Below are 22,309 nucleotides of genomic sequence, written 5' to 3' on the forward strand. Positions count from 1 at the left end.
TGTTCTCATGTGTTCCACTTGCTGTCCATGTCTAAAGTAGGACATAGGCAATCAAATTCTAGAAGCCCTACAAATAATTCGTATGCTCACCTAGGACTGAGAGTTACTTGGATAGGCAGCTGGTTAGGGTGGATGTGATCCTCCTCCCTCCTACCTACTACCCCAATCCCTCAAAAATACGGTTTGCCTTCCAAGCATGACAGCAACAACACACGCTTGAGGGATTATTATTATTTCACTGTGTGACTGGACATATCTGTGGCCATGACCAGAGGGGCAGTTAAGGATGCTAAGAACGCTAAACCTCCTCAATTGCCAGGCATCATCTTTGAGGTCCGACTATGCTAATAAAATGGGATGATTCTGGTGAAGATAGAAAAAGGCCCCTTGGTACAGCCCATGAAAAAAGATATAATGGGGAAAAAAGTTGTAACAGGTCTGGGAGACATGAACAATCTTTACCCCAGACTATTATATTATTTTGTGAGGCAGGAAAAATAAACCAGATATTTCCATGTCCCTGAAGCTCTTATGTTCCTCCAGCACCCTCTGACTTGATCAAGTTCACCTGCTAGTCTTCTAATCACTAATTACGTTTTATAGAAACTTCATTATTTGGAAAGTGTCTAATGAATGCAAGCATTCTTGTCACTTGGAAGGAGTCGTCCCATATTATAGATTTAATAGATTGGAGTTGAGGGTTAGAAGTCAGTCCTCCATGAGCTTAGTTAATAAGACTCAGACATCAAAACTGTGATTGATTCCAAACTCACTGCCAAAATTCAGTTCTCTGGTTAGCCACGTTGAGGAACAAACTCTTGACCACTCTATGGTGCTCAATTTTGGGAAGTGGGTGGTAGCAGCATATTCTGGGGACAACGCTATGGTATTGATTTAAAATTTTTCTAATTTTAAAAGTAATTTGGAAAAACTGACTTTAAAACTGAATTTTGATGGAAACTTCTAACCTGTGATCCAAAGTCCTCAGCATTTTTCTTATTTTTTTTTTTTTTTCAAAATGTGAAAACTGAGTTGAAGAAATCTGTTTAGTTTCCATGGAAATGGTGCCAATTAATTTTTTTCCTTTTCCTCAGGAAAATTCCTTGACTTAGCAACAATGAAACTTCCTGGCAATCCCTTGGCAGTCTTCAACACAGGGCATCTGAAATGTCTGTACTTACAATGGAAAAATAGTTGGCTCTCATAATTCCTTTCCTTTCAGTAAAAAAATAATATATACTGAAATAATTGAATAATTTCCTTAACCTTTAGAGAACCTGTCCAGTCCCTTTAAAAAATCTTGACTCTGACAAACACTTCACACAAGGGGCTTTTTGTTTTTGTTGTTCTCTACCGAATAGTTTATCATTGGTGAAGTATGTATTACTTTTCCTATTATACCATGAAATCCCAGGATATTTGAAGAGTATTCATTAATTTAGGCATAAGCTGTTTTGATTGCTAAGTATGTCCTATGGTCTGGATGGTCATAAATATCTGAAAAGGTTTAGAGAAGAATGGTTGGACAGAGTAAGCCCATTAGGTATTTGATTTTTAAAAAATTTTCTTTCCAATTGTTCTTTTTTTAAAAAAATCTTTATTTAATGTGTTACGATAGTGTGCCTGTTTTATGTTTTTGTTTCTTGGTGGAGAGGCATGTGCAATCCTAGCTTCCCCACCAGGGATCAAACTTGCACCCCATACATTGAAAGGTGAAGTCTCAACCACTGGACGGCCAGGGAAGTCCCCCTTCCCAATTATTCTTGTTTTTTTCTCTAGATTCTGATTTCAGATTGCAGTCATCAGGAAGGCTTTGCTTTTTTCTTTACATTTTGTAAGATTTAATGTTCCTCTATCCTTGAAAACAGAACAATATTCTTTTCCATTCTGCTGAATTACGGATGTCCGCAGTTAAAGGAACCAAGAAATGAACTCCTTTAAGTTGACTAATCAAAAATATCATCAATAATTGGATTGAAATATCTAGACAGAAAAGTTCACACAAAAATTCAATTAAAATTTTCAGTATCCTAATCCCCAAGAATTAAAAAATAAATCAAGTTATCATTGATCTTGAGGAAGCACATTAAGTAACAAGACATGGACAGATGTTAACCCAATAAAATATATTATAATTTAGGTTCTTGTTTACTTTCATCATTCCCTCTGCCCCCTTTCTTCTGAGCAAACAAGGGATTACTCTTCTATACTTATGGTAGAATAATAATAGATTTCATACAGGCTTCCAAAACATCAGCAGCCTTTCCTTATATTGCTCTCTGTGGGACAACCAGAGGATAATACATCAGGCATTCTGAGATCCCTTCCTTACACTTGCCACTTGTTACCTTCTTCCATCTCCCGTGGCCTTCTTAACATCATCCCCTTAATTCTAACATGATTTAATTAAAGTATGATAATTGAATAATTTGCTAAAAATGCTTCATGGGAACTTTCTCCCAAAGAGCTCAAAGCATCCCCTCTCTTTATTCTTTCCAGAGTTCTATGAGATGTGTGGAGGAGTCCAGATAGGAATAATCTTCTCTACTTTAATTCTTCAATAACTGTTTGATCCAAGCTGTACAATGGTCTCACATGGAGTTCTGCAACTATTTCTTAAGAGAGCTAAAGGCACAGTGGGAGGATAACAGTAGACTTAAAAAGATATTTCTTTCCCTTCAAAATAAGAAATCATTAGATATAAAAAACTGCCCAGTAAGGAGTTTTTTGCATATGAATTTATAAGCAGTATATCCAAGTGATTTGTGGGAGACTGGAAGTTCACGCTAATCATGTGCTGCATTCAAATACCATGTATTTGTTGCAAGAACGATATAAGCACAATGTCGCTGTCATGAGAAAAGCCACTTGACGTGATGGGTGAAGATTATTCATTTAAGGACACACCTTTCTTTGGAGGATGATCCAGGGCATCCCAGGACCAAGTCCATTGAGGTTATGTATTCAACAGGTCGACAGGTGTTAGAAGTTGGTGCAACCAGTACCTCGCCATTTACATAATGGAACAAAAAGAGACTATGGAAGTGGTTAGTGGCTGCTGGTAAAATAACTTCCAGCTTTAAGGTCTCTCTCAGTGATTTACAGGTAACAATTTTAAGGTAACATTACTTGGAGGCCTTACAAATAGCTGAGAAAAGAGAAGCTAAAGGCAAAAGAGAAAAGGAAAGATATACCCATTTGAATGCAGAGTTCCAAAGAATAGCAAGGAGAGATAAGAAAGCCTTCCTCAGTGATCAATGCAAAGAAATAGAGGAAAACAATAGAAAGGGAAAGACAAGAGATCTCTTCAAGAAAATCAGAGATACCAAGGGAACATTTCATGCAAAGATGGGCTCAGTAAGGGACAGAAATGGTATGGACCTAACAGAAGCAGAAAATATTAAGAAGAGATGGCAAGGATACATAGAAGAACTGAACAGAAAAGATCTTCATGACCCAGATAACCACAACCGTGTGATCACTCACCTAGAGCCAGACATCCTGGAATGTGAAGTCAAGTGGGCCTTAGGAAGCATCACTACAAACAAAGCTAGTAGAGGTGATGGAATTCCATTTGAGCTATTTCAAATCCTGAAAGATGATGCTGTGAAAGTGCTGCACCCAATATGCCAACAAATTTGGAAAACTCAGCAGTGGCCACAGGAATGGAAAAGGTCAGTTTGCATTCCAATCCCAAAGAACGGCAATACCAAAGAATGTTCAAACTATTACACAATTGCACTCATCTCACACGCTAGTAAAGTAATGCTCAAAATCCACCAAGCCAGGCTTCAACAGTATGTGAACTGTGAAATTCCAGATGTTCAAGCTGGATTTAGAAAAGGCAGAGGAACCAGAGATCAAATTGCCAACATACGTTGGATCATCAAAAAAACAAGAGAGTTCCAGAAAAACACCTATTTCTGCTTTATTAACTATGCCAAAGCCTTTGACTGTGTGGATCCCAACAGACTGTGGAAAATTCTGAAAGAGATGGGAATACCAGACCACCTGACCTGCCTCCTGAGAAATCTGTACTCAGGTCAAGAAGCAACAGTAAGAACTGGACATGTAACAACAGACTGGTTCCAAATTGGGAAAGGAGTGCATCAAGTCTGTATATTGTCACCCTGCTTATTTAACTTATATGCAGAGTACATCATGAGAAATGCGAGGGTGGATGAAGCACAAGCCGGAATCAAGATTGCCAGGAGAAATATCAATAACCTCAGATATGCAGATGACACCACCCTTATGGCAGAAAGCAAAGAGGAACTGAAGAGCCTCTTGATGAAAGTGAAAGAGGAGAGTGAAAAAGTTGGCTTAAAGCTCAACATTCAGAAAAGTAAGATCATGGCATCTGGTCCCATCACTTCATGGCAAATAGATGGGGAAACCATGGAAACAGTGACAGACTTTATTTTCTTGGGCTCCAAAATCACTGCAGATAGTGACTGCAGCCATGAAATTAAAAGATGTTTGCTCCTTGGAAGAAAAGCTATGACCAACCTAGACAGCATATTAAAAAGGAGAGACATTATTTTACCAACAAAGGTCCATCTAGCAAAAGCTATGGTTTTTCCAGTAGTCATGTATGGATGTGAGAGTTGGACTATAAAGAAAGCTGATGCTTTTGAGCTGTGGTGTTGGAGAAGACTCTTGAGAGTCCCTTGGACTGCAAAGAAATCCAACCATTCAATCCTAAAGGAATCCTAAAGGAAATCAGAAATTCATTGGAAGGACTGTTGCTGAAGCTGAAGCTCCAATACTTAGGCCACCTGACGCCAAGAACTGACTCACTGGAAAAGAACCTGATGCTGGGAAAGACTGAGGGCAAGAGGAGAAGGGGATGAGGGAGGATGAGATGGTTGGATGGCATCACCTACTCAATGGACGAGTTTGAATAAGCTCTGGGAGTTGGTGATGGACAGGGAAGCCTGGTGTGCTGTGTTCCATGGGGTCACAAAGAGACATGACTGAGTGACTGAACTGAATGACTTTGGAGGGACGTTATTTCAGAAGTGGGTTGAGGTTAAAAGCATCAGTACGTGTTCTTTGATTATCAAGCCATCCAGCACTACCTCCATTTCTGCTACCTTTTATATTCTGCATTTCTGAATCTTAACCAATGCCTTATTATCAGAAAAATATTATTATAAATCACCTGCTAGAGTCTCTCTTTTCAATAGGAACCAAGTGTATCAGAAAAGACTGGAAGCAGCCACCTCCTATGGAACCAGAGGAAAACATTCCTCCTGTGTGAGATGCCTCAGTAGCTACAATGTTTATTTCTTCTCTGCATTAGAAATAAGTATTTAGGAGGGAGGAGGGTTCAGGATGGGGAACACATGTATACCTGTGGCGGATTCATTTTGATATTTGGCAAAACTAATACAATTATGTAAAGTTTAAAAATAAAATAAAATTAAACAAAACAAAACAACAAAAAAGAAGAACATAAAGAACAAAAAACGTGGGATTCAGTGCCTAAGGCAAGAGAACTGTGAGAAAAGGGTACAATCTTTGCCTGGAGTTCAACGCAGAGCACAGAAAACCCATGGTGGTCTCCTCTGGGGAATCAGTCATCTGGCCCTCCTACCAAGTTAAGTTCTAGAGACTTCTCTCTCAAGGTCTGTGAGAATTTGTCTTACTTGACCCTCCTAGAGCTGTGATAACAAACAACATCATCAACATCACCACAAATATCCTCATAAGGCCTTTGTTAATTTCTTCCCTTTTGTTAATTAAAATAATTTGCTTTTATTAACTAAAAGAATTATCTTGCAATCATCTTTTTATGGAAAAGTTACTTTGGGTAAGACAGTGACTTAAGAGTAAAATTAATCAAGTACACAGCTATTTACTTCTATCTCAGGAGACTTTAGTCAGTATTCATAAAACTTCTTTAACTCTTAAAGATTATTTAAAAAGCTGAAGTTCATATCAATACCTTGTTTCTTAGGACCGTGCAACTTGTCACCATCAGATTGTCTTCTGGCAGCTTTTTGTTGAAACACTGTAAAAAACAGAACACATATTTATTGAACAGAAACATTAAAAAGAACATCCTGTAGAAGACTCTAGGAAACTAGAATGCAATACTTCATTTTCCTTAGTAACAATTCCTGAATTGTATTATTTTTTTAGTAGGAGGATTATTAGATTTACAATCTTCTTATTTGTGCAGCTTATCAGTCATTTCAAAAAGCCTCTTCTTTGCTCAGAGTAGTATAATACTGATGGAACGCCTCATTAAACTGTTTAAATCAAGATATGATTCCATTTTGATATCAGGTAAAGATAAAAGCTGCATTTTGTTAAAAGTGATTAATGGTAAAATCACATGAAAAATTCCATTTGTATAGAAATTACTCATGCTGACTTTTTGGTGATAAGCAAGGATAATAGACTGTTTCTTCTTAAACAGATGAAAAGACTGCTGTATTTCACAGATGTAATAATAAAAAAGACACTTTATTCTTGCATCATCTAGCTAGACCTCAGACCTATTAAAGCAGCTTATTCGAATTACTTCATTATCTGAAAAGTGCTTTGTTCTCATTTATTATTTCTCACACAGAATTCTGTGAGACAAGTCAGCATTACTCACCCCATTTTGCAGATGAAAGATAAGATTGATTGTTTAATATTTATTGAGTACCCACAAAGTTCTGTATACCTTCTGGCATTTGTTAATGGAAAAGTCTATAGCCTTTAGAGCTTGATTCTAGAAACTGAACATCCCAGAGTTCCATTTATTTTTAATGCGTAGGCTAAACTACAGAGTTTGGGAACTGCAAGAGGCCTTGGAGGACTGATCCAATGTCATATGTTTACAGATGAGGAAGATGGAAATAACTAACATTTAAAAGGCTACATAATATCGAAACAATCCCAGAACTGTTGCTGGTGGAGATGTGAGTTGGACTCTCAAGGCTTGCACTTCAGTCTATTGCGTGGTTCTTCACAGCACTGCTGCCTCTCATCTTCCATAATCCATAACTGAAGACATACTGTTCAGGGAATATAACTGATATTTTATTACCTATCAATGGGGTCTAATCTTTAAAAACTGTGAATCACTATATTGTACATCTGTAACTTACAGAACACTGCAGGTCAATTATTCTCCAATAAAGAAAAAGAATTAGAAATCACACAAGGAAACAAACCACAGTGAGACAAAGTCAGCAAAACAGCATATCAAGAACTAAATGTAATGAAACACTCTGAAAGAAACTGTAAAATAAGTATGTTCTGTCAAAAGAAAAACAGCAAAGAAGGAGCCCTAGAGAGAGGATTAAAAAGAACCTTAGGGTTGGACTCGGAGAAGGCAATGGCACCCCACTCCAGTACTCTTGCCTGGAAAGTCCCACGGACAGAGGAGCCTGGTGGGCTGCAGTCCATGGGGTCGCTAAGAGTCGGACACGACTGAGCAACTTCACTTTCACTTTTCACTTTCATGCATTGGAGAAGGAAATGGCAACCCACTCCAGTGTTCTTGCCTGGAGAATCCCAGGGACAGGGGAGCCTGGTGGGGTGCCGTCTATGGGGTCGCACAGAGTCGGACACGACTGAAGCGACTTAGCAGCAGCAGCGGCAGGGTTGGACTTTCCTGCGGTCCAGTGGTTAAGACTTCACTTAAACACTTCAGTCCCTAGTCTGGGAACTAAGATCCCACATGCCACGTGGTGTGGCCAAAAAAAGAAAGAACCTTAGGGCATTTCCCACATGCTTGTCTCTGCTCCCCTGAACAGCTGCATGGGAGTCCCTGGGGTAACCCGACGGAGGCACACAGGAGTGGGAGTGTTCCAACTGGATGGATGGTGCTTGACCACTCTGCCTGGGAGATGCATCCCAGCAGTATTTTGGCTTCTTTGATTTTATTCTTTAAACTGATCTAATATCAAGGTCATATCTGTGATGAATTCAGATAGCACTTTATGAAATTTAAGGAAGTTCCCTTTGTGTGTGCATGCTAAGTCACTTCAGTCGTGTCTGATTCTTTGCGACCCTATGGACTGTAGCCCACCAGGCTGCTCTGTCCATGAGGATTCTCCAGGCAAGAATGCCTGAGTCCTCCAGGGGATCTTCCTGACCCGGGGACTGAACCCACATTTCCTATGTCTCATACATTGGCAGGTGGGTTCTTTACCACTAGTGCCACCTGGGAAGCCCCAAGAACATTCCCTAAACCATATCAAATCAACTGTTATTTATTATGCATTTATACTTTGCAAGCTGTTGTCAATAGAAAGGGTACCCTGCTCTACTGCTGCTGCTGCTAAGTCGCTTCAGTCGTGTCCAACTCTGTGTGACCCCATAGACGATAGCCCACCAGGCTCCCCTGTCCCTGGGATTCTCCAGGCAAGAACACTGGAGTGGGTTACCATTTCCTTCTCTAATACATGAAAGTGAAAAGTGAAAGTGAAGTCACTCAGTTGTGTCCGACTCCTAGCAACCCCATGGACTGCAGCCCACCAGGCTCCTCCGTCCATGGTATTTTCCAGGCAAGAGTACTGGAGTGGGGTGCTATTGCCTTCTCCGACCCTGCTCTACTGTCTTCCTTCAAATAGGAGAAGCAAATATACTTTAAGTGTATGATGTGTTTAAGAGAAATTACACACATGAAATAACATTTTTGGTTGAAAATCAATTTTCTGCTTCAAGTCAGTATTTGGAAAACATGCTAAATATAACATACTGGCAAGTTCTGGGATTGTGGCTTACATTTTTTTCTCAAATAAAATATACTGGTGGATATATGGTATATGAATATATTTTAGGATAATAAAAGTATTTTTATGAGCGGTACTTGATTTTTTTCATTGGCCAGTTCTAAAAGTCTTGAAAACATAAAACACTTTTGAAATTTTAATAACATGCAGACACTCTGGGTTTTTTCACCAATATTGTTAAGACAGAAACTGAGACTGTCTCAGACAAAAAAATGGTGTAATATGGAATCATTAAAATGAATAAACATCTGAATCCAAAGATAAAGTCAGAAAACAAATTTGTCCAATAAAATGCACATTTACTGATAAGCTTTAAGAACTCTGATAAATTGTGAAGCTATGATAGAGTACTGGTAAATAGAATTACTTTTTCCAGCTTTTGGCATTAATTTGTTAAAAATCACCTTATATTTTGTTGAAATACATTTTGCTGACAATAAATATCCAGACTTTGTGAAATATAGGAAATGTTAAACAGGTAAACAGTCTCAGTTTCTAGATTGAGAAGTGACAGCAGTGTATTTAATGTTGATATTTAAGCAGCTATTTTAGCCATAACATCGTGAAATGGGATGTAGGATTGGGGTGGGGGATAGGATGCTCTGAGTAGGATGATGATGAAAGTGCTGATCACAGAACTCTTTAAGAGAAGGATAGGCACTAAATCATGCTCCATGGTATTGTTGTTGATTAGTTGCTAAGCTGTGTTTGACTGTCTGTGACCCCATGGACTGTAGCCTGCTAGGCTCCTCTGTCCATGGGATTTTCCAGGCAAGACTACTGGAACGTGTAGCCGTTCCCTTCTCCAGGAGATCTTCCCGATTCAGGGATTGAATGAATCCACATCTATGTTGGCAGGCGGATTCTTTACCACTGAGCCGCTGCGAAGCCCCTCTATCTGTCTAATCTGCCTTAAAATTCCCTCCTAACTCATTTCTGGCTCCATCCACTACAACTGTTTCCCTCCTTCCACCTAGAGACAAACCTCATTTCCTTACAAAGCTCAATTAGCAATTAACATATTTCCAAACACACCATTTCTCATTGCTATGAAAGTTAGGAGGTGTTTTTGAATATGAGTTTATCTTGGGAAGATACTTATATTAACTTGTTTCCTGAAGAAAGAGCCAACCCACCCAAAGGATGCCCAGTACAAACATGCATACCAAGGACACATGCTCTATTAGCCTTGAAAGAAAGTGAAGTGGCTCAGTCGTGTCCGACTCTTTGCGACCCCATGGACTGTAGCCTACCAGGCTCCTCAGTCCATGGAATTTTCCAGGCAAGAGTACTGGAGTGGGTTGCCGTTTCCTTCTCCAGGAGATCTTCCCAACCCAGGGATCGAACCCGGGTCTCCCGCACTGCAGGCAGACGCTTTACCATCTGAGCCACCAGGGAAGCCCATCTATTAGCCTTAAGAAAAGATATAAATTCCGAATTTGTTAATGTTTCTTTTTACAGTAAACATTAGCTGAAACATTTAAATTGTGTCTGCCAGCAAAATCTTGGTCCTAGAAAGCTTTATGCATTTTAATCATAAAATGCATAACGTTTATAGGAGACAACTAGAAAACCCATGTTATAGGGAGAACCAAACATTGAGTATGGATCACTCAGGTTTAGATTTGAAAGTATTATTTTTGTACAATAGGATTTGTGGTAAGATGAGAGTCTGTTCTAAACATATAGTAACTGAAAAAAATCTAAATACCAGAATGGTAATCAACTTGGGACAGTGGAAGGAGTGTAGTTTTATCTTAATATTAACAACATGCATGACATGGGAAAATGACTTTTTCCCTCAGGCCTTTATTTCCTTTGCCAATGAAGTTAAGGCTAAGATGAGATGATCTCTAGGGTCTTACTTAGTTCTGACATGCTAAAATGCTACCAATTCTTTTTTCCCAAGCCCGCCCAGGCCAAACAGCTCCTGGATAAATTCTTAAGTGCACATGAATTTAAATAAAATGCATGGTTTTGAGGAAGCAATTCTTTTTAGTGGAGGTTTAGACGAACAGAAACAATAGAAAGTTAAGTCACAGACTAATGTTAGTTTTTGTAATATATGGGGGTGGTCCTGTTCCCATGTGTTTAAGATCTTGGAGAATATTATTCTTGACAGTATTTTATTGCATCAACGTTCAAATGATGCTGTCAAGGCAATTATGACATAACGTCAATTTTGATGATTCTCTGACCGAGTGAAACCTTGTTTTTCTCTTCCTACCTAAAATTGGAATTTAAGAAGAAAGAATAATGAATGCATTATTAGTACCTTTCACTACCTTTAAACATTAAAAAAGTCCATAAAGGAAGAAAAACAATTTTTGAGGCTCAAAATAATCTCAAACAATGCAAATGCCCCAAATACCAACCCATTTATTTTAAATGTTGGTAGAATGACTTCTATAAAATTTTCTCTAGAATAGAAATGATACTGAATGGGAAAAATTTGCATAGTATTAAATATTCAAAATGTTAAGCAAAGCAGAACTATCAGAAGAGCAGAGGAGGAGGAGAAAGTGAAATATAACGAATTCACTTGCACTATTTGTCTTTGCAGGTTGCTTCTGCAGGAACATTCTTCATGTCAACCTCATTAGTGGCCTATTTCAAGCAAACAGATTCTTCCAGGGCTGCCCTTCTTTGAAAATCTGATAAAGCTTATTTGGAATTATTTTATAAGTGGCTAAGGTAATGGAAAGTCTGTGCAATAGCCAAGTGCATTCATAAAGAAATGAATTATAAACCACAAAGCCCTTGATGTTTCATGCCCATTAGAAGTGTGACATGAAATGTTGTTTGGAGCTGTATACCTATCACTGTTGATAGTTCCTGAAACCAGGGATTTGATATAAAATGAAATATACAGATCGGTATTTTGCTTCAGGTCCATAGTATAGTAGCATTTATTAATCGCTCAGCCAACTTCATTAGATTGGTAACCATGTAGCTAAGTGCTGTGCTAGGTCCTAAGGATGCAAAGGTAAACAAGACGCGGTCAGTTTTCATTCTGTCCTCCATTTTTGGTGTCTTATTTTAAGCAAGAGTCAAACGTGTCATTAGTGCCTACTGATGAGAGGACAGAGATGAGAAACAGGCAGGAAGGGCAGGGGCCATAATGCAACCTCCACAGCCCTACTCTGCCTGCCTTGTTCCCCAATCTGTACCCTGAGCATGCTAATGACAAAAAGGCAGAGTGAGGTAAAGTCAAGCAATGTAAACAGCTCCTGTCTAGCCAGCAAAGGCAGGGAACAGAACGTTCTAACCCTGTAAGTAGTCATGCTCACTAATCAAATCGAAGCTCAGGGAAGAGATGCAGCCTCTTTGCAAATGGATCAAGATAGACTGAGCACTCCAGTCAGCTTAAAAGCACCATTTCATTCTGTTAGCAATAGTCGTGCGTTGCCAATTTCAACAAATTTATCGAACGCAGGTCACCACATTTGAATAGGTTGTGAGGGGTGGCATGGTCACAAACAGAAATAGTCACATCAGCCACGTGATATGAAAGCCTTTCATCTGAAAGCAGTTTACTGACTGGCAGACATAGAGCCAGGAGCTGTGGGATTCTGGGGGGAGAGGAGGATGGTGAGGATCTACAAATGGTCAGCCAGCACATGTGAAGTCAGGTGGTTACAGCATACTTGGGAGACTGGTGGTGATGGGAAGTTGGAAAGTACATATCTGCATAAAGGAAAATAGTACAGAAATTCTAATTCAGTGGAAATATCAATGAATGCTTTGGTTTCTTAAGGAGAAGACATTAATTTTCTTTCCAGTTTGTAATGGAAACTTTTAAGTCTGATCGATGTGTTCCCACAAAAATCTTCTCCCAAACCAGGAAATCTCACTATAAATTACCTTTTCTACTTCTAAGGAACTTAATTTTTATTTAAGTAGAATACAAACTGCTTTGATTTGCATATTTATCCTTTTTGATGCAAATAAGAATATTTCTGTTCTTGAAATGTTTCTTATTAAGGAAGTTGGGACATTCAGAGAATGACAGCAGTTGGTTTATGGAATTCTGTGTCATTAGAGCTTGAGTCCATTATAATGAGTGTTTAGCGAAGTCTCACTCCACTACTGGGCAGGCAGGTCTGTCTTCCTTTTGAACCAGGCAGACAACATTTATTGAATACCTACTGCTTACAGAGCACTGAACTAGGGGCTAATTTCTTCCCATAGGATTTCATGTGGACTCACTGTTTGACTTCACTTTTTGAACATCTGTAGTCAATAAAAAAGGATATTAGTGTAGACATTAGTGATGTCCCTAGTAATTTTTCTTTTGTTTCAAAGGGAAGTGGTTTGGGGACTTCTCTCGTGGTCCAGCGGTTAGGGACATTGATTCCATCCCTGGTTGAGGAACTAAGATCCCACAAGTTGCAAGGCCAAAAGGAAAAAATGAAAAGCAAAGAGAAGTGGTTTGGGTTGTTAGGAAGTCACTGCTATCCTCTAGAAGCTGTGATGAGTTTACCTTTCAGTTCTCTGGCTTCTTTTTTTTTTTTTTTTTTTCACTTTCTATCAGGAAATATTGCTGTCCTAATAAGTAACTGGGGCTTCCCTGGTAGCTCAGATGGTAAAGCGTCTGCCTACAAAGCGAGAGACCTGGATTCGATCCCTGGGTCGAGAAGATCCCCTGGAGAAGGAAATGGCAATCCACTCCAGTATTCATGCCTGGAAAATCCCATGGGCCAAGGAGCCTAGTGGGCTACAGTCCATGGGGTCTCAAAGAGTCGGACACACCTGAGCGACTTCACTACACTAATAAGTAACCAGTAAGACTGGGTCACTCTCACTCTGAATAAACATTAAATACTAGTTCTGCCAATAAGATTCAAACCACAAAAATGTAGATTGAAAATTTCAAAAGGACAGGGTTATTTGAGATTTTCTTGTTTCTTATGGTGGATCTGTATTGCTATAAACTTCCCTCTTAGAACTGCATTTGCTGCGTCCCATAGATTTTGGAAAGTTGTGTATTTATTTTCATTGCATTTTATTTTCTGACTTCCTCTTTGATTTCTTCATTAACCCGTTGTTTTTTTAGTAGCATGTTACTTAGTCTCCATATGTTTGTGTTTTTCCCATTTCTCCCCTGTAATTGACTTCTATTTTCATACCATTGTGGTTGGAAAAAATGCTTGATATAATTTCTATCCTCTTAAATTTGTTGAGACACATTTTGTGGCCTGGCATATATGATAGTAACATCTATGTCTTAGCCATGACAATCAAAAATGTCTCTAAATATTGCCAAATGTCTCCAAATGTCTCCTGGAAGTCAAATCACCACCAGTTAAGAACTACTACTCTAGGTCAATCAGGCTTCTTATTAAAATACAAATTTAGCAGAGATTCTAGTGTAAAGAGACACAGATTTGATCCCTGGGTTGGGAAGATGCTCTGGGGGAGGGCATGGCAACCCACTCCAGTATTCTTGCCTGGAGAATCCCATGGACAGAGGAGCCTGTCAGGCTATAGTCCATAGGGGCGCAAAGAGTCGGACATGACTAAAGTGATTCATCAGGCACACAAGAGTATTGTACTTTAAGGGGTAAAGACCAGAATTCCCAGTGTAAGCACAACTTGAACTGTTCCTTTGCAGAGCTGCACCAGTACCCTAATCCATATCTTACAAACAGATGATACATATGTCCTTCTATCTTGAGAACACCTGTGATATACTAAGTCCTGAAGATAATGCTTTGGACAAAGTCACTGGGCTAGAAAATAGAATGCAAGGCACTTGATCTAAGGCTTACTTTAATAGATGTGCCCATATGTCTTCACTAATGAGGATAGATAATAATGCTAAAGCTGAAGCTCCTGATTTGTATCAAAGTATCAAAGCTCCTGATACTTTGGCCACCTGATTCAAAGAACCAACTCACTGGAAAAGACTCTCATGCCAGGAAAAATTGAGGGCAGGAGGAGAGGAGGGTGGCAGGGGATGAGATGGTTGGATGGCATCATGGACTCAATGGACAGGAGTTTGAGCAAGCTCCGAGTTGGTGAAGGATAGGAAAGCCTGGTGTGCTGCAGTCCATGGGGTTCAAACAGCAGGACATAACTTAGTGACTGAATAACAACAATGAGATAGAAGCCATTCCATTCTGTCACATTTACAATGATATAGATTAATTTTCCTAAGTGATTCTACAAGGCTTTTTTTTTTTTTCTTCTTCTTCTTCTCTGCTTGCATTTCAATTGCATTGGACGTGATCAATTTCAAGTACAAGTGAATTGCAAGTGGAAAATTTCTGAGCAACTGAGTTGTACTTGACATTTTAGGGTCCCAGTAGCTGAGTAGCTCTCAAAAAGGTCATATACAACTTTGTTGCACTGTAAAATGCCAAGGGTAACTCAGTAGCAATTGAGAATTGAAAGGGAAATTATATTCTACCCCAAATCAGCAACATAGACTCTGAAGAATGATCTTGGTTTTATTAATTGTGTGAGGGGAAAATGGGAAATTTTTCATTGACGTTGAAAAATTTTCCACAATAGGCAGCTATCTCTATGCGTGATTTATGGATATAGTTTTATTATCAATCTATCTATACTATGAAAAGTTCTCACTTTGTTTCCTTGATTAGCCTTAAATCAAGAATTCTTTCACTCAGGATTGTAAATCCTTGTCAATTCCTCTCTATTCTTTAAGCTTGATGAATCTGATCCTTTTCAATGTTATAGGGAGCAAAAGATGGAGAGAATATGGTATTTAGAAGCAGGCAGACTTCAAAAACTTTTCATTAAGAAAAATGAGTTATTCTTTTTTGGTTGTTAACATAAAATTAGGTTTAGTATAATAAGAATAGAATTTTAAAAACCCAGGAACATATCTCTTGATAAAACAAACCATGGATTCAATTTTGTATTAATAAGCTACATTTCTGTGGACAGGGGACAGTGGTGATGGTAGAAATAGATGTTCTGTCTGATATGTCATGCTGCATGAAAGAAATTAGAATGCTTAGCTGTAAGTGAATATTCTAGAAGTTTGTCCAATTATGTATGGGCTCCCCTCTTCAAACTAGGAGTACTTAGAATACTTAGTTTAAAATGGGAAATTTAGAAATTAGTAAATTGACATATTCTTCTGATCATCCTCTGTAGTGCTAGTGAGGTCTCCTGTTCTACCCACATTGATGTGGTTCTTGTCCCTTTTGTCATTTATTTGTACTTGCTTGTGTGCTCCGTCACTTAAGTTGTGTCCGACTCTTTGTGACCCAGGTCTGTCAGGCTCCTCTGTCCATGGGACTCTCCAGGCAAAATTACTAGAGTAGGTTTCCAAGCCCTCCTCCAGGGGATCTTCCTGATCCACAGATCGAGCCCATGTCTCTTGCATCTCTGCATTGGCAGGTGGCTTCTTTACCACTTGAGACAGCTGGGAAGCCCAAACAATCCTTAAGGTACATAGTGTTTCTGTTCCCAACTTACAATGAGGAATTTGAATCTCAAGTATATGAAGTTTTTTGCTTAGGTAATATCAGCTGAATCTGAATCCTACCTTCAAAGCAGTATTGGGAAAACCCAACTTTCCTCCTGGGCTTTTCTTTTCTGTGTGTCTCCTCCATCTCACACCACTCTCACCCTTCATTTCAGACACTTCGGGTCACCAAATGTGTGGGCTTTTCCCCCCACCAAGTCCTACAACACTGTATGAATATACCACAATTTCCATCATTCTAATTCAATTCTGAGAGTATCTATCTGGACATTGTGTCAGATCAACGGATTAAGAGCTCAGTCCCATAAACCTGCTTCCATTCTACTGCAGGTGCCAGTCCCAAGGTTTCCTACAACTTCTGTCTGATTTGATTACAGACTGGAGGTTCTTACAACCTCCCTCGGGTTCTATTAAAATGCCGGAGTAGCTCACAGAACTCAAGGAAACACTTATTTCCCAGTTTATTGAAGAATATGATAAAGGATAAAGATGAACAGCCAGATAAAGAGATATATAGGGCAAAGTCTGGGAGTCTCTGGCACAAAAGAATCTGTCCCCATAGCATCTGGGGGCACGCCTCCCTTACTATGTGTTTGTCAACCTGGAAGCTCCTGAAAACCCATAATATAAGCACTTTATGGAGGCTTCCCCACACAGTCATGATTGATCTTTAATCCACTTTCAGTCCTTCTCCCTTCTCTAGAGAGTAAAAATTTCAAGCTTCTAATCACTTGGATGGGGCTTCCCCAGTGGCTTGGTGGTAAAGAATCTGCCTGCAATGCAGGAGATGCAGGGGATGTGAGTTCAATTCCTGGGCAAAGAGTCAGTCAGACATGACTAGGCAACTAAACACACACACACACACACACACACATTCTATTATCCCACAAAAGCCAACATGATTTTCCTGTATCTCTCTGGTTTATTTGCCTAGTCACTTTGCTATTACTTTCTTGAGTTTTTGAAACAGTAAGTTGGGCATCTGCATTCTTCTTCCATCCCCCACTCCACACCCTTCTCTTTTGGCTACGTTAACATACCCCAGATGTGCCAACATTCTGCTATTGCTTCTGTGCTCTGGCAAGAACTAGAGCAAACTAATATTCTTCACATTGAATGGATGGCTTTCTGGGAAATGGTGGATATTCTATTTAATAGAGTTGCCTGAGCTAGGAAAGAAAAAAGGAAGCCATGATGAAAGACATTTATCCCATGAAATGCAAAGAACATCAAAAAAGAACTGGCTGATGAGGTAATGTTTTCCTAATGTGAGAACAATATGATCAACAATCAATAGCATAAAAGGAAGAGGCCAGCAAGGATATCCCAGTAAAAGAGAAAAGGAAGAAATAATGGAAAGAGACTTTTATGACCTCATTTATAGTTCAGTTTTTGCTACTGGTTTGAAATATAGGGAAAATAATCATGCTGCTGCTAAGTCACGTCAGTCGTGTCCGACTCTGTGCGACCCCATAGACAGCGGCCCACCAGGCTCCCGTCCCTGGGATTCTCCAGGCAAGCATACTGGAGTGGGTTGCCATTTCCTTCTCCAGTGCAGGAAAGTGAAAAGTGAAAGTGAAGTTGCTCAGTTGTGTCCGACTCTTAGCGACCCCATGGACTGCAGCCTACCAGGCTCCTCCATCCATGGGATTTCCCAGGCAAGAGTACTAGAGTGGGATGCCATTACTTAAGCACAAAACAAAAACAAAATAAATCACCTAACAGTGATCCCTGTCTGCATATAACACAAATGCTGTGAGAACAAATTTGATTGTGTAATTGAATGAAAGATTTCCTGTAAATACCGACAGGAGTTGGACTTGGGATGAGTAGGTGAGATAAATAGCCTTTAAATTTCTTAGAAACTCAAGATTTCTAAGATTCTTTAAAGTTCCTGTGTGTCTGTATAAAAGACAAATTGTACCATGGTTATGTAGGGGATTTGAATTATTAATACACAGAAAGAATTTATCATGTGGTTCTTAATAAAACTTTATGTAATTAATAAACCTATGAAGGAGAAGGAGAACCATCCCTATGCTCTTACAGAACATGGAGCTTGGTTGGCAGTCTAAAGCAGGCATTGCTTCTAATTCATTCTTCAGTGAAATAAGGCAATCATCTATGATGAACAGTTTGTTCTTGGAGAAAGTGAATAGAAGGACCATGGCACACAAGGCACAGTGGGCGAAAGGAGTTTCAGGCATTGGACTGAACACGGGGAGAACAAGTTCAATAGTGCATTCCGAGTGGTGAAACTTCCCAGTCTTCTTCCCAGACTCTGATCTCAGAGTGCTGGTAACTGGGTATATAAATTAGGTTACAATAAGTTGGAATTTATTCTAGATATATTGAAAAATGGAAAAATAGATCTATCAAAACTAACACTTTGGGATAATTCAATGAAAAGGCTGGTTACCCACTGCCCTACAGTGCAGTCCCCAAGTGAGCAGGGCAAGTTTCCATTTAGGTTTTGGTGCTTCATTCTTCAACATGAAAGCATAGTGAAGAAGAGCCACCTATCTGATGGAGGTATCAAGAGTTCCAGACCAAACAGACAAGCAACGAGGAAAGATAATACAGATGATATGAGAACTAAAGAGAAATAAATATCACAGAAATTTATAAATTAGAATCAAAGCAAAATGAGACAAAAGCCATGACAAAGAAATTAAACTCCATTGCCCCCACTACCAGTAAACAAAGAGAAATTAATGATACAGAAAAAATAGAACACAAGAATGAATTCATGGAAAACAAGAATATGACAGTTGACAGAAGGGAGAGAAGATAAAGAGCAAAAAGTAGAGAAACCCTATGGTCTTTGTGGTCCTGAGAATTCCCTAAAGATTGAGATGCCAAAGATGATGTACCTGTTGAAAAATTTCTAGAATATAACCAAATTCTTTCATTAAATTATATGTCTATCTTCTCTCTTTAAAAAAATATTTATTGGGATTTAACAACTTTGTCAAAGAGCTAGTACAGTTGTCCCTCAGGTTCTGCAGGGAATTAGTTCCATGACCTCCTTTCTCCATACCAAAATCTGCAGATGCTCAAGTCTCTTTTGGGCTTCCCTAGTGGCTCAGATAGTAAAGAGTCTTCCTACAATGCAGAAGACTGGGGTTCGATCCCTGGCTTGGGAAGGTCCCCTGGAGAAGGGAATGGCTACCCTCTCTAGTATCCTTGCTTGGAGAATTCCAGGGACAGAGGAGCCTGTTGCAACAGTCCATGGGGTTGCAAAGAGTTGGACATGACTGAGAGACTAACACTTTCACTTTTTAAGTCTTTTTTATAAAGTGGTACAATATTTGTCTATAACCTATGTACATTCTCTTGTTTACTGCAAATCAACTCTAGATTACTTATAATACCTGATACAATGTAAATGCTATATAATTAGCTGAACATACAATCTAAATGCTATGTAAGCAGTTGCCCTGGAGGCAAACTCAAGTTTTGCTTTGTGGTACTTTCTGGAATTTTCTCTTACTGAATATTTTTAAGGTGCAGTTGGTTGAATCCTTAGATGTGGAATCTGCTGATATGAAGGCCTGTATGTAATATCCTAGAGCCACTATGTTAGACAATGTGAAAAATTCTAATTACAACTTATCCCTTGCCTTAATAATCTAATAATTGTTCCAGCTGACATTTTATTTTAGGTGAAATCTTTATTAATTTGTTATTGGTTTCTATTTTTTTAATAGTGTCTTGAACATTATCAGCATATCACTGTTAAGTAGGTGTAAAACTATAGTGGACAAACTTGCTCAATTTTCTTATACAAATCTCTCAATACATACTGTTTACACAATAGAATGGCTTTTTTTGCACATACTGATCACAGATGAATAACTGTGTTCTTTTTGAGTGAATCTGTGGTATATATTTAAATGTTCTGCTTGTGTACTTCGTTTAGATTATTTGAATGTATAATAGATTGCCTCTCATCTTTAGTTGTCACCCAAACATTTTGATTAATCACAAATATTTTATTCAAAAATCTCTAATAAAAGGTCAAATTGTACTATATATTTATTTGGATAGCTGTTGCTTAGAACACCTCAAAGATGGAAACAATGGTTTACTTCACACTTTCAGTCCCTAGGGTGGTATCTCGGAGAAGGCAATGGCAACCCACTCCAGAACTCTTGCCTGGAAAATCCCATGGGTGGAGGAGTCTGGTAGGCTACAGTCCATGGGGTCGCAAAGAGTCCGACACGACTGAGCGACTTCACTTTCACTTTTCACTTTCGTGCATTGGAGAAGGAAATGGCAACCCACTCCAGTGTTCTTGCCTGGAGAATCCCAGGGATGGCGGGCCCTGGTGGGCTGCCATCTCTGGGGTCACACAGAGTCGGACATGATTGAAGCAACTTAGCAGCAGCAGCAGCAGTAGCAGCAGCAGCAGGGTGGTATCTAACCCCAAATGTAGGGTTAAGTGCGGGTGTCTGTGATACACTGATGAATAAAAGTCATGTCTTAGACACCGGTGACTCATGGAATGCACCAAAGCAGAGTACACAAGAATGTTAGAAATAATAGCAAAGTCAACACATCCTACTGGGGTTATAGATATAAGAAAGCTTTAAGGATTTTTTTATGTTTTTTATATTTATATTTAACTGAGAATGACAAAGAATTGAAATCTAAAATGAAGCAAAAATTCTATCATGGATGAAGTGAATCTTAATCATTGGGGGTGAAGTACAATTATCAAAGAAACTGGCGTTGCATATCTAAGATTCTAGTATTCAAAACTGTTTAGATTGTTTAAGTTATTGTGAATGGAAGATGGGCAAAAATTAAGGTACCTATGTTTTTCTTGTGTTGCATGTTATTCATGGGAATTGAGCTTGCTCTTATAGAATTATGGAAGAAGCACCAAAGAGTATTTCTTTGCACATACTATGGCTTCATAGTCAAAACTATCCTTCTTAGTGAACAATTACAAACCAGAACCCCACACATTGTCCTTATTTTCTTTATCCACTGTGTGTTTAAATTAAATAATGGGCCAACACAACTTAACTATGACTCTAAAACATACTTTTAATCTTTGAGGCTTTAGATCCTACCAAAAGACAGGACATCCTCCAAAAACACACACACACACACAAACAGTAACATCAATAACAAAACAAATTACCTTGCTCTATGTAAGGTGTAGTTTCCTCTTTTGGAGGGATATTTGTGGGTCGTGGTGTGGGGGCAGGAGGTCTGTTCATAATGAATGAACGACTTCCAATTTTTTTCTTTATACTCCTATTGGCCAGTATTGTGTCATATTCACTGTCATCAATCTCAGCAAAAGTGTATGGGTCTTCCTCCTCTTCCTGATCCTTTTCATCTTCTTTCTTTTCTTCTTCGGAATCACTTCCTGTTTCATATCTTGCACTGAAATCACACCAACTTTGACTTCTCTCCATTTGGCCTTCCAACAATTTCCCTGCTTATAAAATATTTGAATGGTAATTATTTATATTTTATACAATATTATTGGTGTCCATTTGTCAGTTGCTTGAATTTCCACCCCCCCCAAATAATTTGCATATTACTCTATAAATTCCAAAAAGAGAAAAGTGAATCATGTAATTTACTAACATATTCTCCTTCAGTCTGTAATTGTTAACTTCTTAGAATAAGTTCGTTAAAGACATGGCATTCTTTGAAAACATACAAATAGGCATATAACTACTTTCCACATAGAATATGAATGATTTAACATCAGGAAATCAAATCATAAAACTAAGCCTCAAATATCAAATACTTTGAAAGCTTGTGTTTTTCAAGCCTAGTGTTCTCAAAATTTTTAAAAAAAATTTGAAGTCATTTTACCTTTTATAGGGATTGAATCAAGTATTTTGTCTAAAATTGATTTCTCTGAAAATGACAGAGGAGAATAGCCAAAAGTACCATTGTTTAGCTTCTTATACTAAGTCCCAATCCGGCTCTCTTGATTTCTATAGCCCAACATGAACTTCATTCCTTGATAAAGGATATTGAAAGTAGGGTTCATGAAATAAAAGATGGCATAGAAAATCAATGGCTTGAAGATTAATTTTCCAAGAATTAATCTTTTATGGTTAATAAATAGTCTTTATTCAGT

The 22,309-nt window shown here is 38.7% G+C and overlaps 1 protein-coding gene across 6 annotated transcripts in view; it reads right to left on the reverse strand.

The window, feature by feature from the left end:
* BANK1 (B cell scaffold protein with ankyrin repeats 1) overlaps nt 1-22,309 on the reverse strand; it is a 321,139-nt gene that overhangs the window by 22,486 nt on the left and 276,344 nt on the right. For 4 of the 6 annotated variants that reach the window (XM_059887725.1, XM_010805953.3, XM_059887726.1 and 1 more), the window contains 2 exons: nt 21,350-21,652; nt 5,951-6,016 (listed from right to left, as the gene is read on the reverse strand). In XM_059887725.1, the coding sequence (XP_059743708.1) occupies nt 5,951-6,016; nt 21,350-21,652 (369 nt within the window). The remainder of the gene's footprint in view (nt 1-5,950; nt 6,017-21,349; nt 21,653-22,309) is intronic. The other 2 variants (XM_002688119.6, XM_024993521.2) reach the window with 2 other exon arrangements.

The sequence above is a fragment of the Bos taurus genome, chromosome 6, assembly GCF_002263795.3.
Source record: "Bos taurus isolate L1 Dominette 01449 registration number 42190680 breed Hereford chromosome 6, ARS-UCD2.0, whole genome shotgun sequence".
Lineage (NCBI taxonomy): Eukaryota > Metazoa > Chordata > Mammalia > Artiodactyla > Bovidae > Bos > Bos taurus.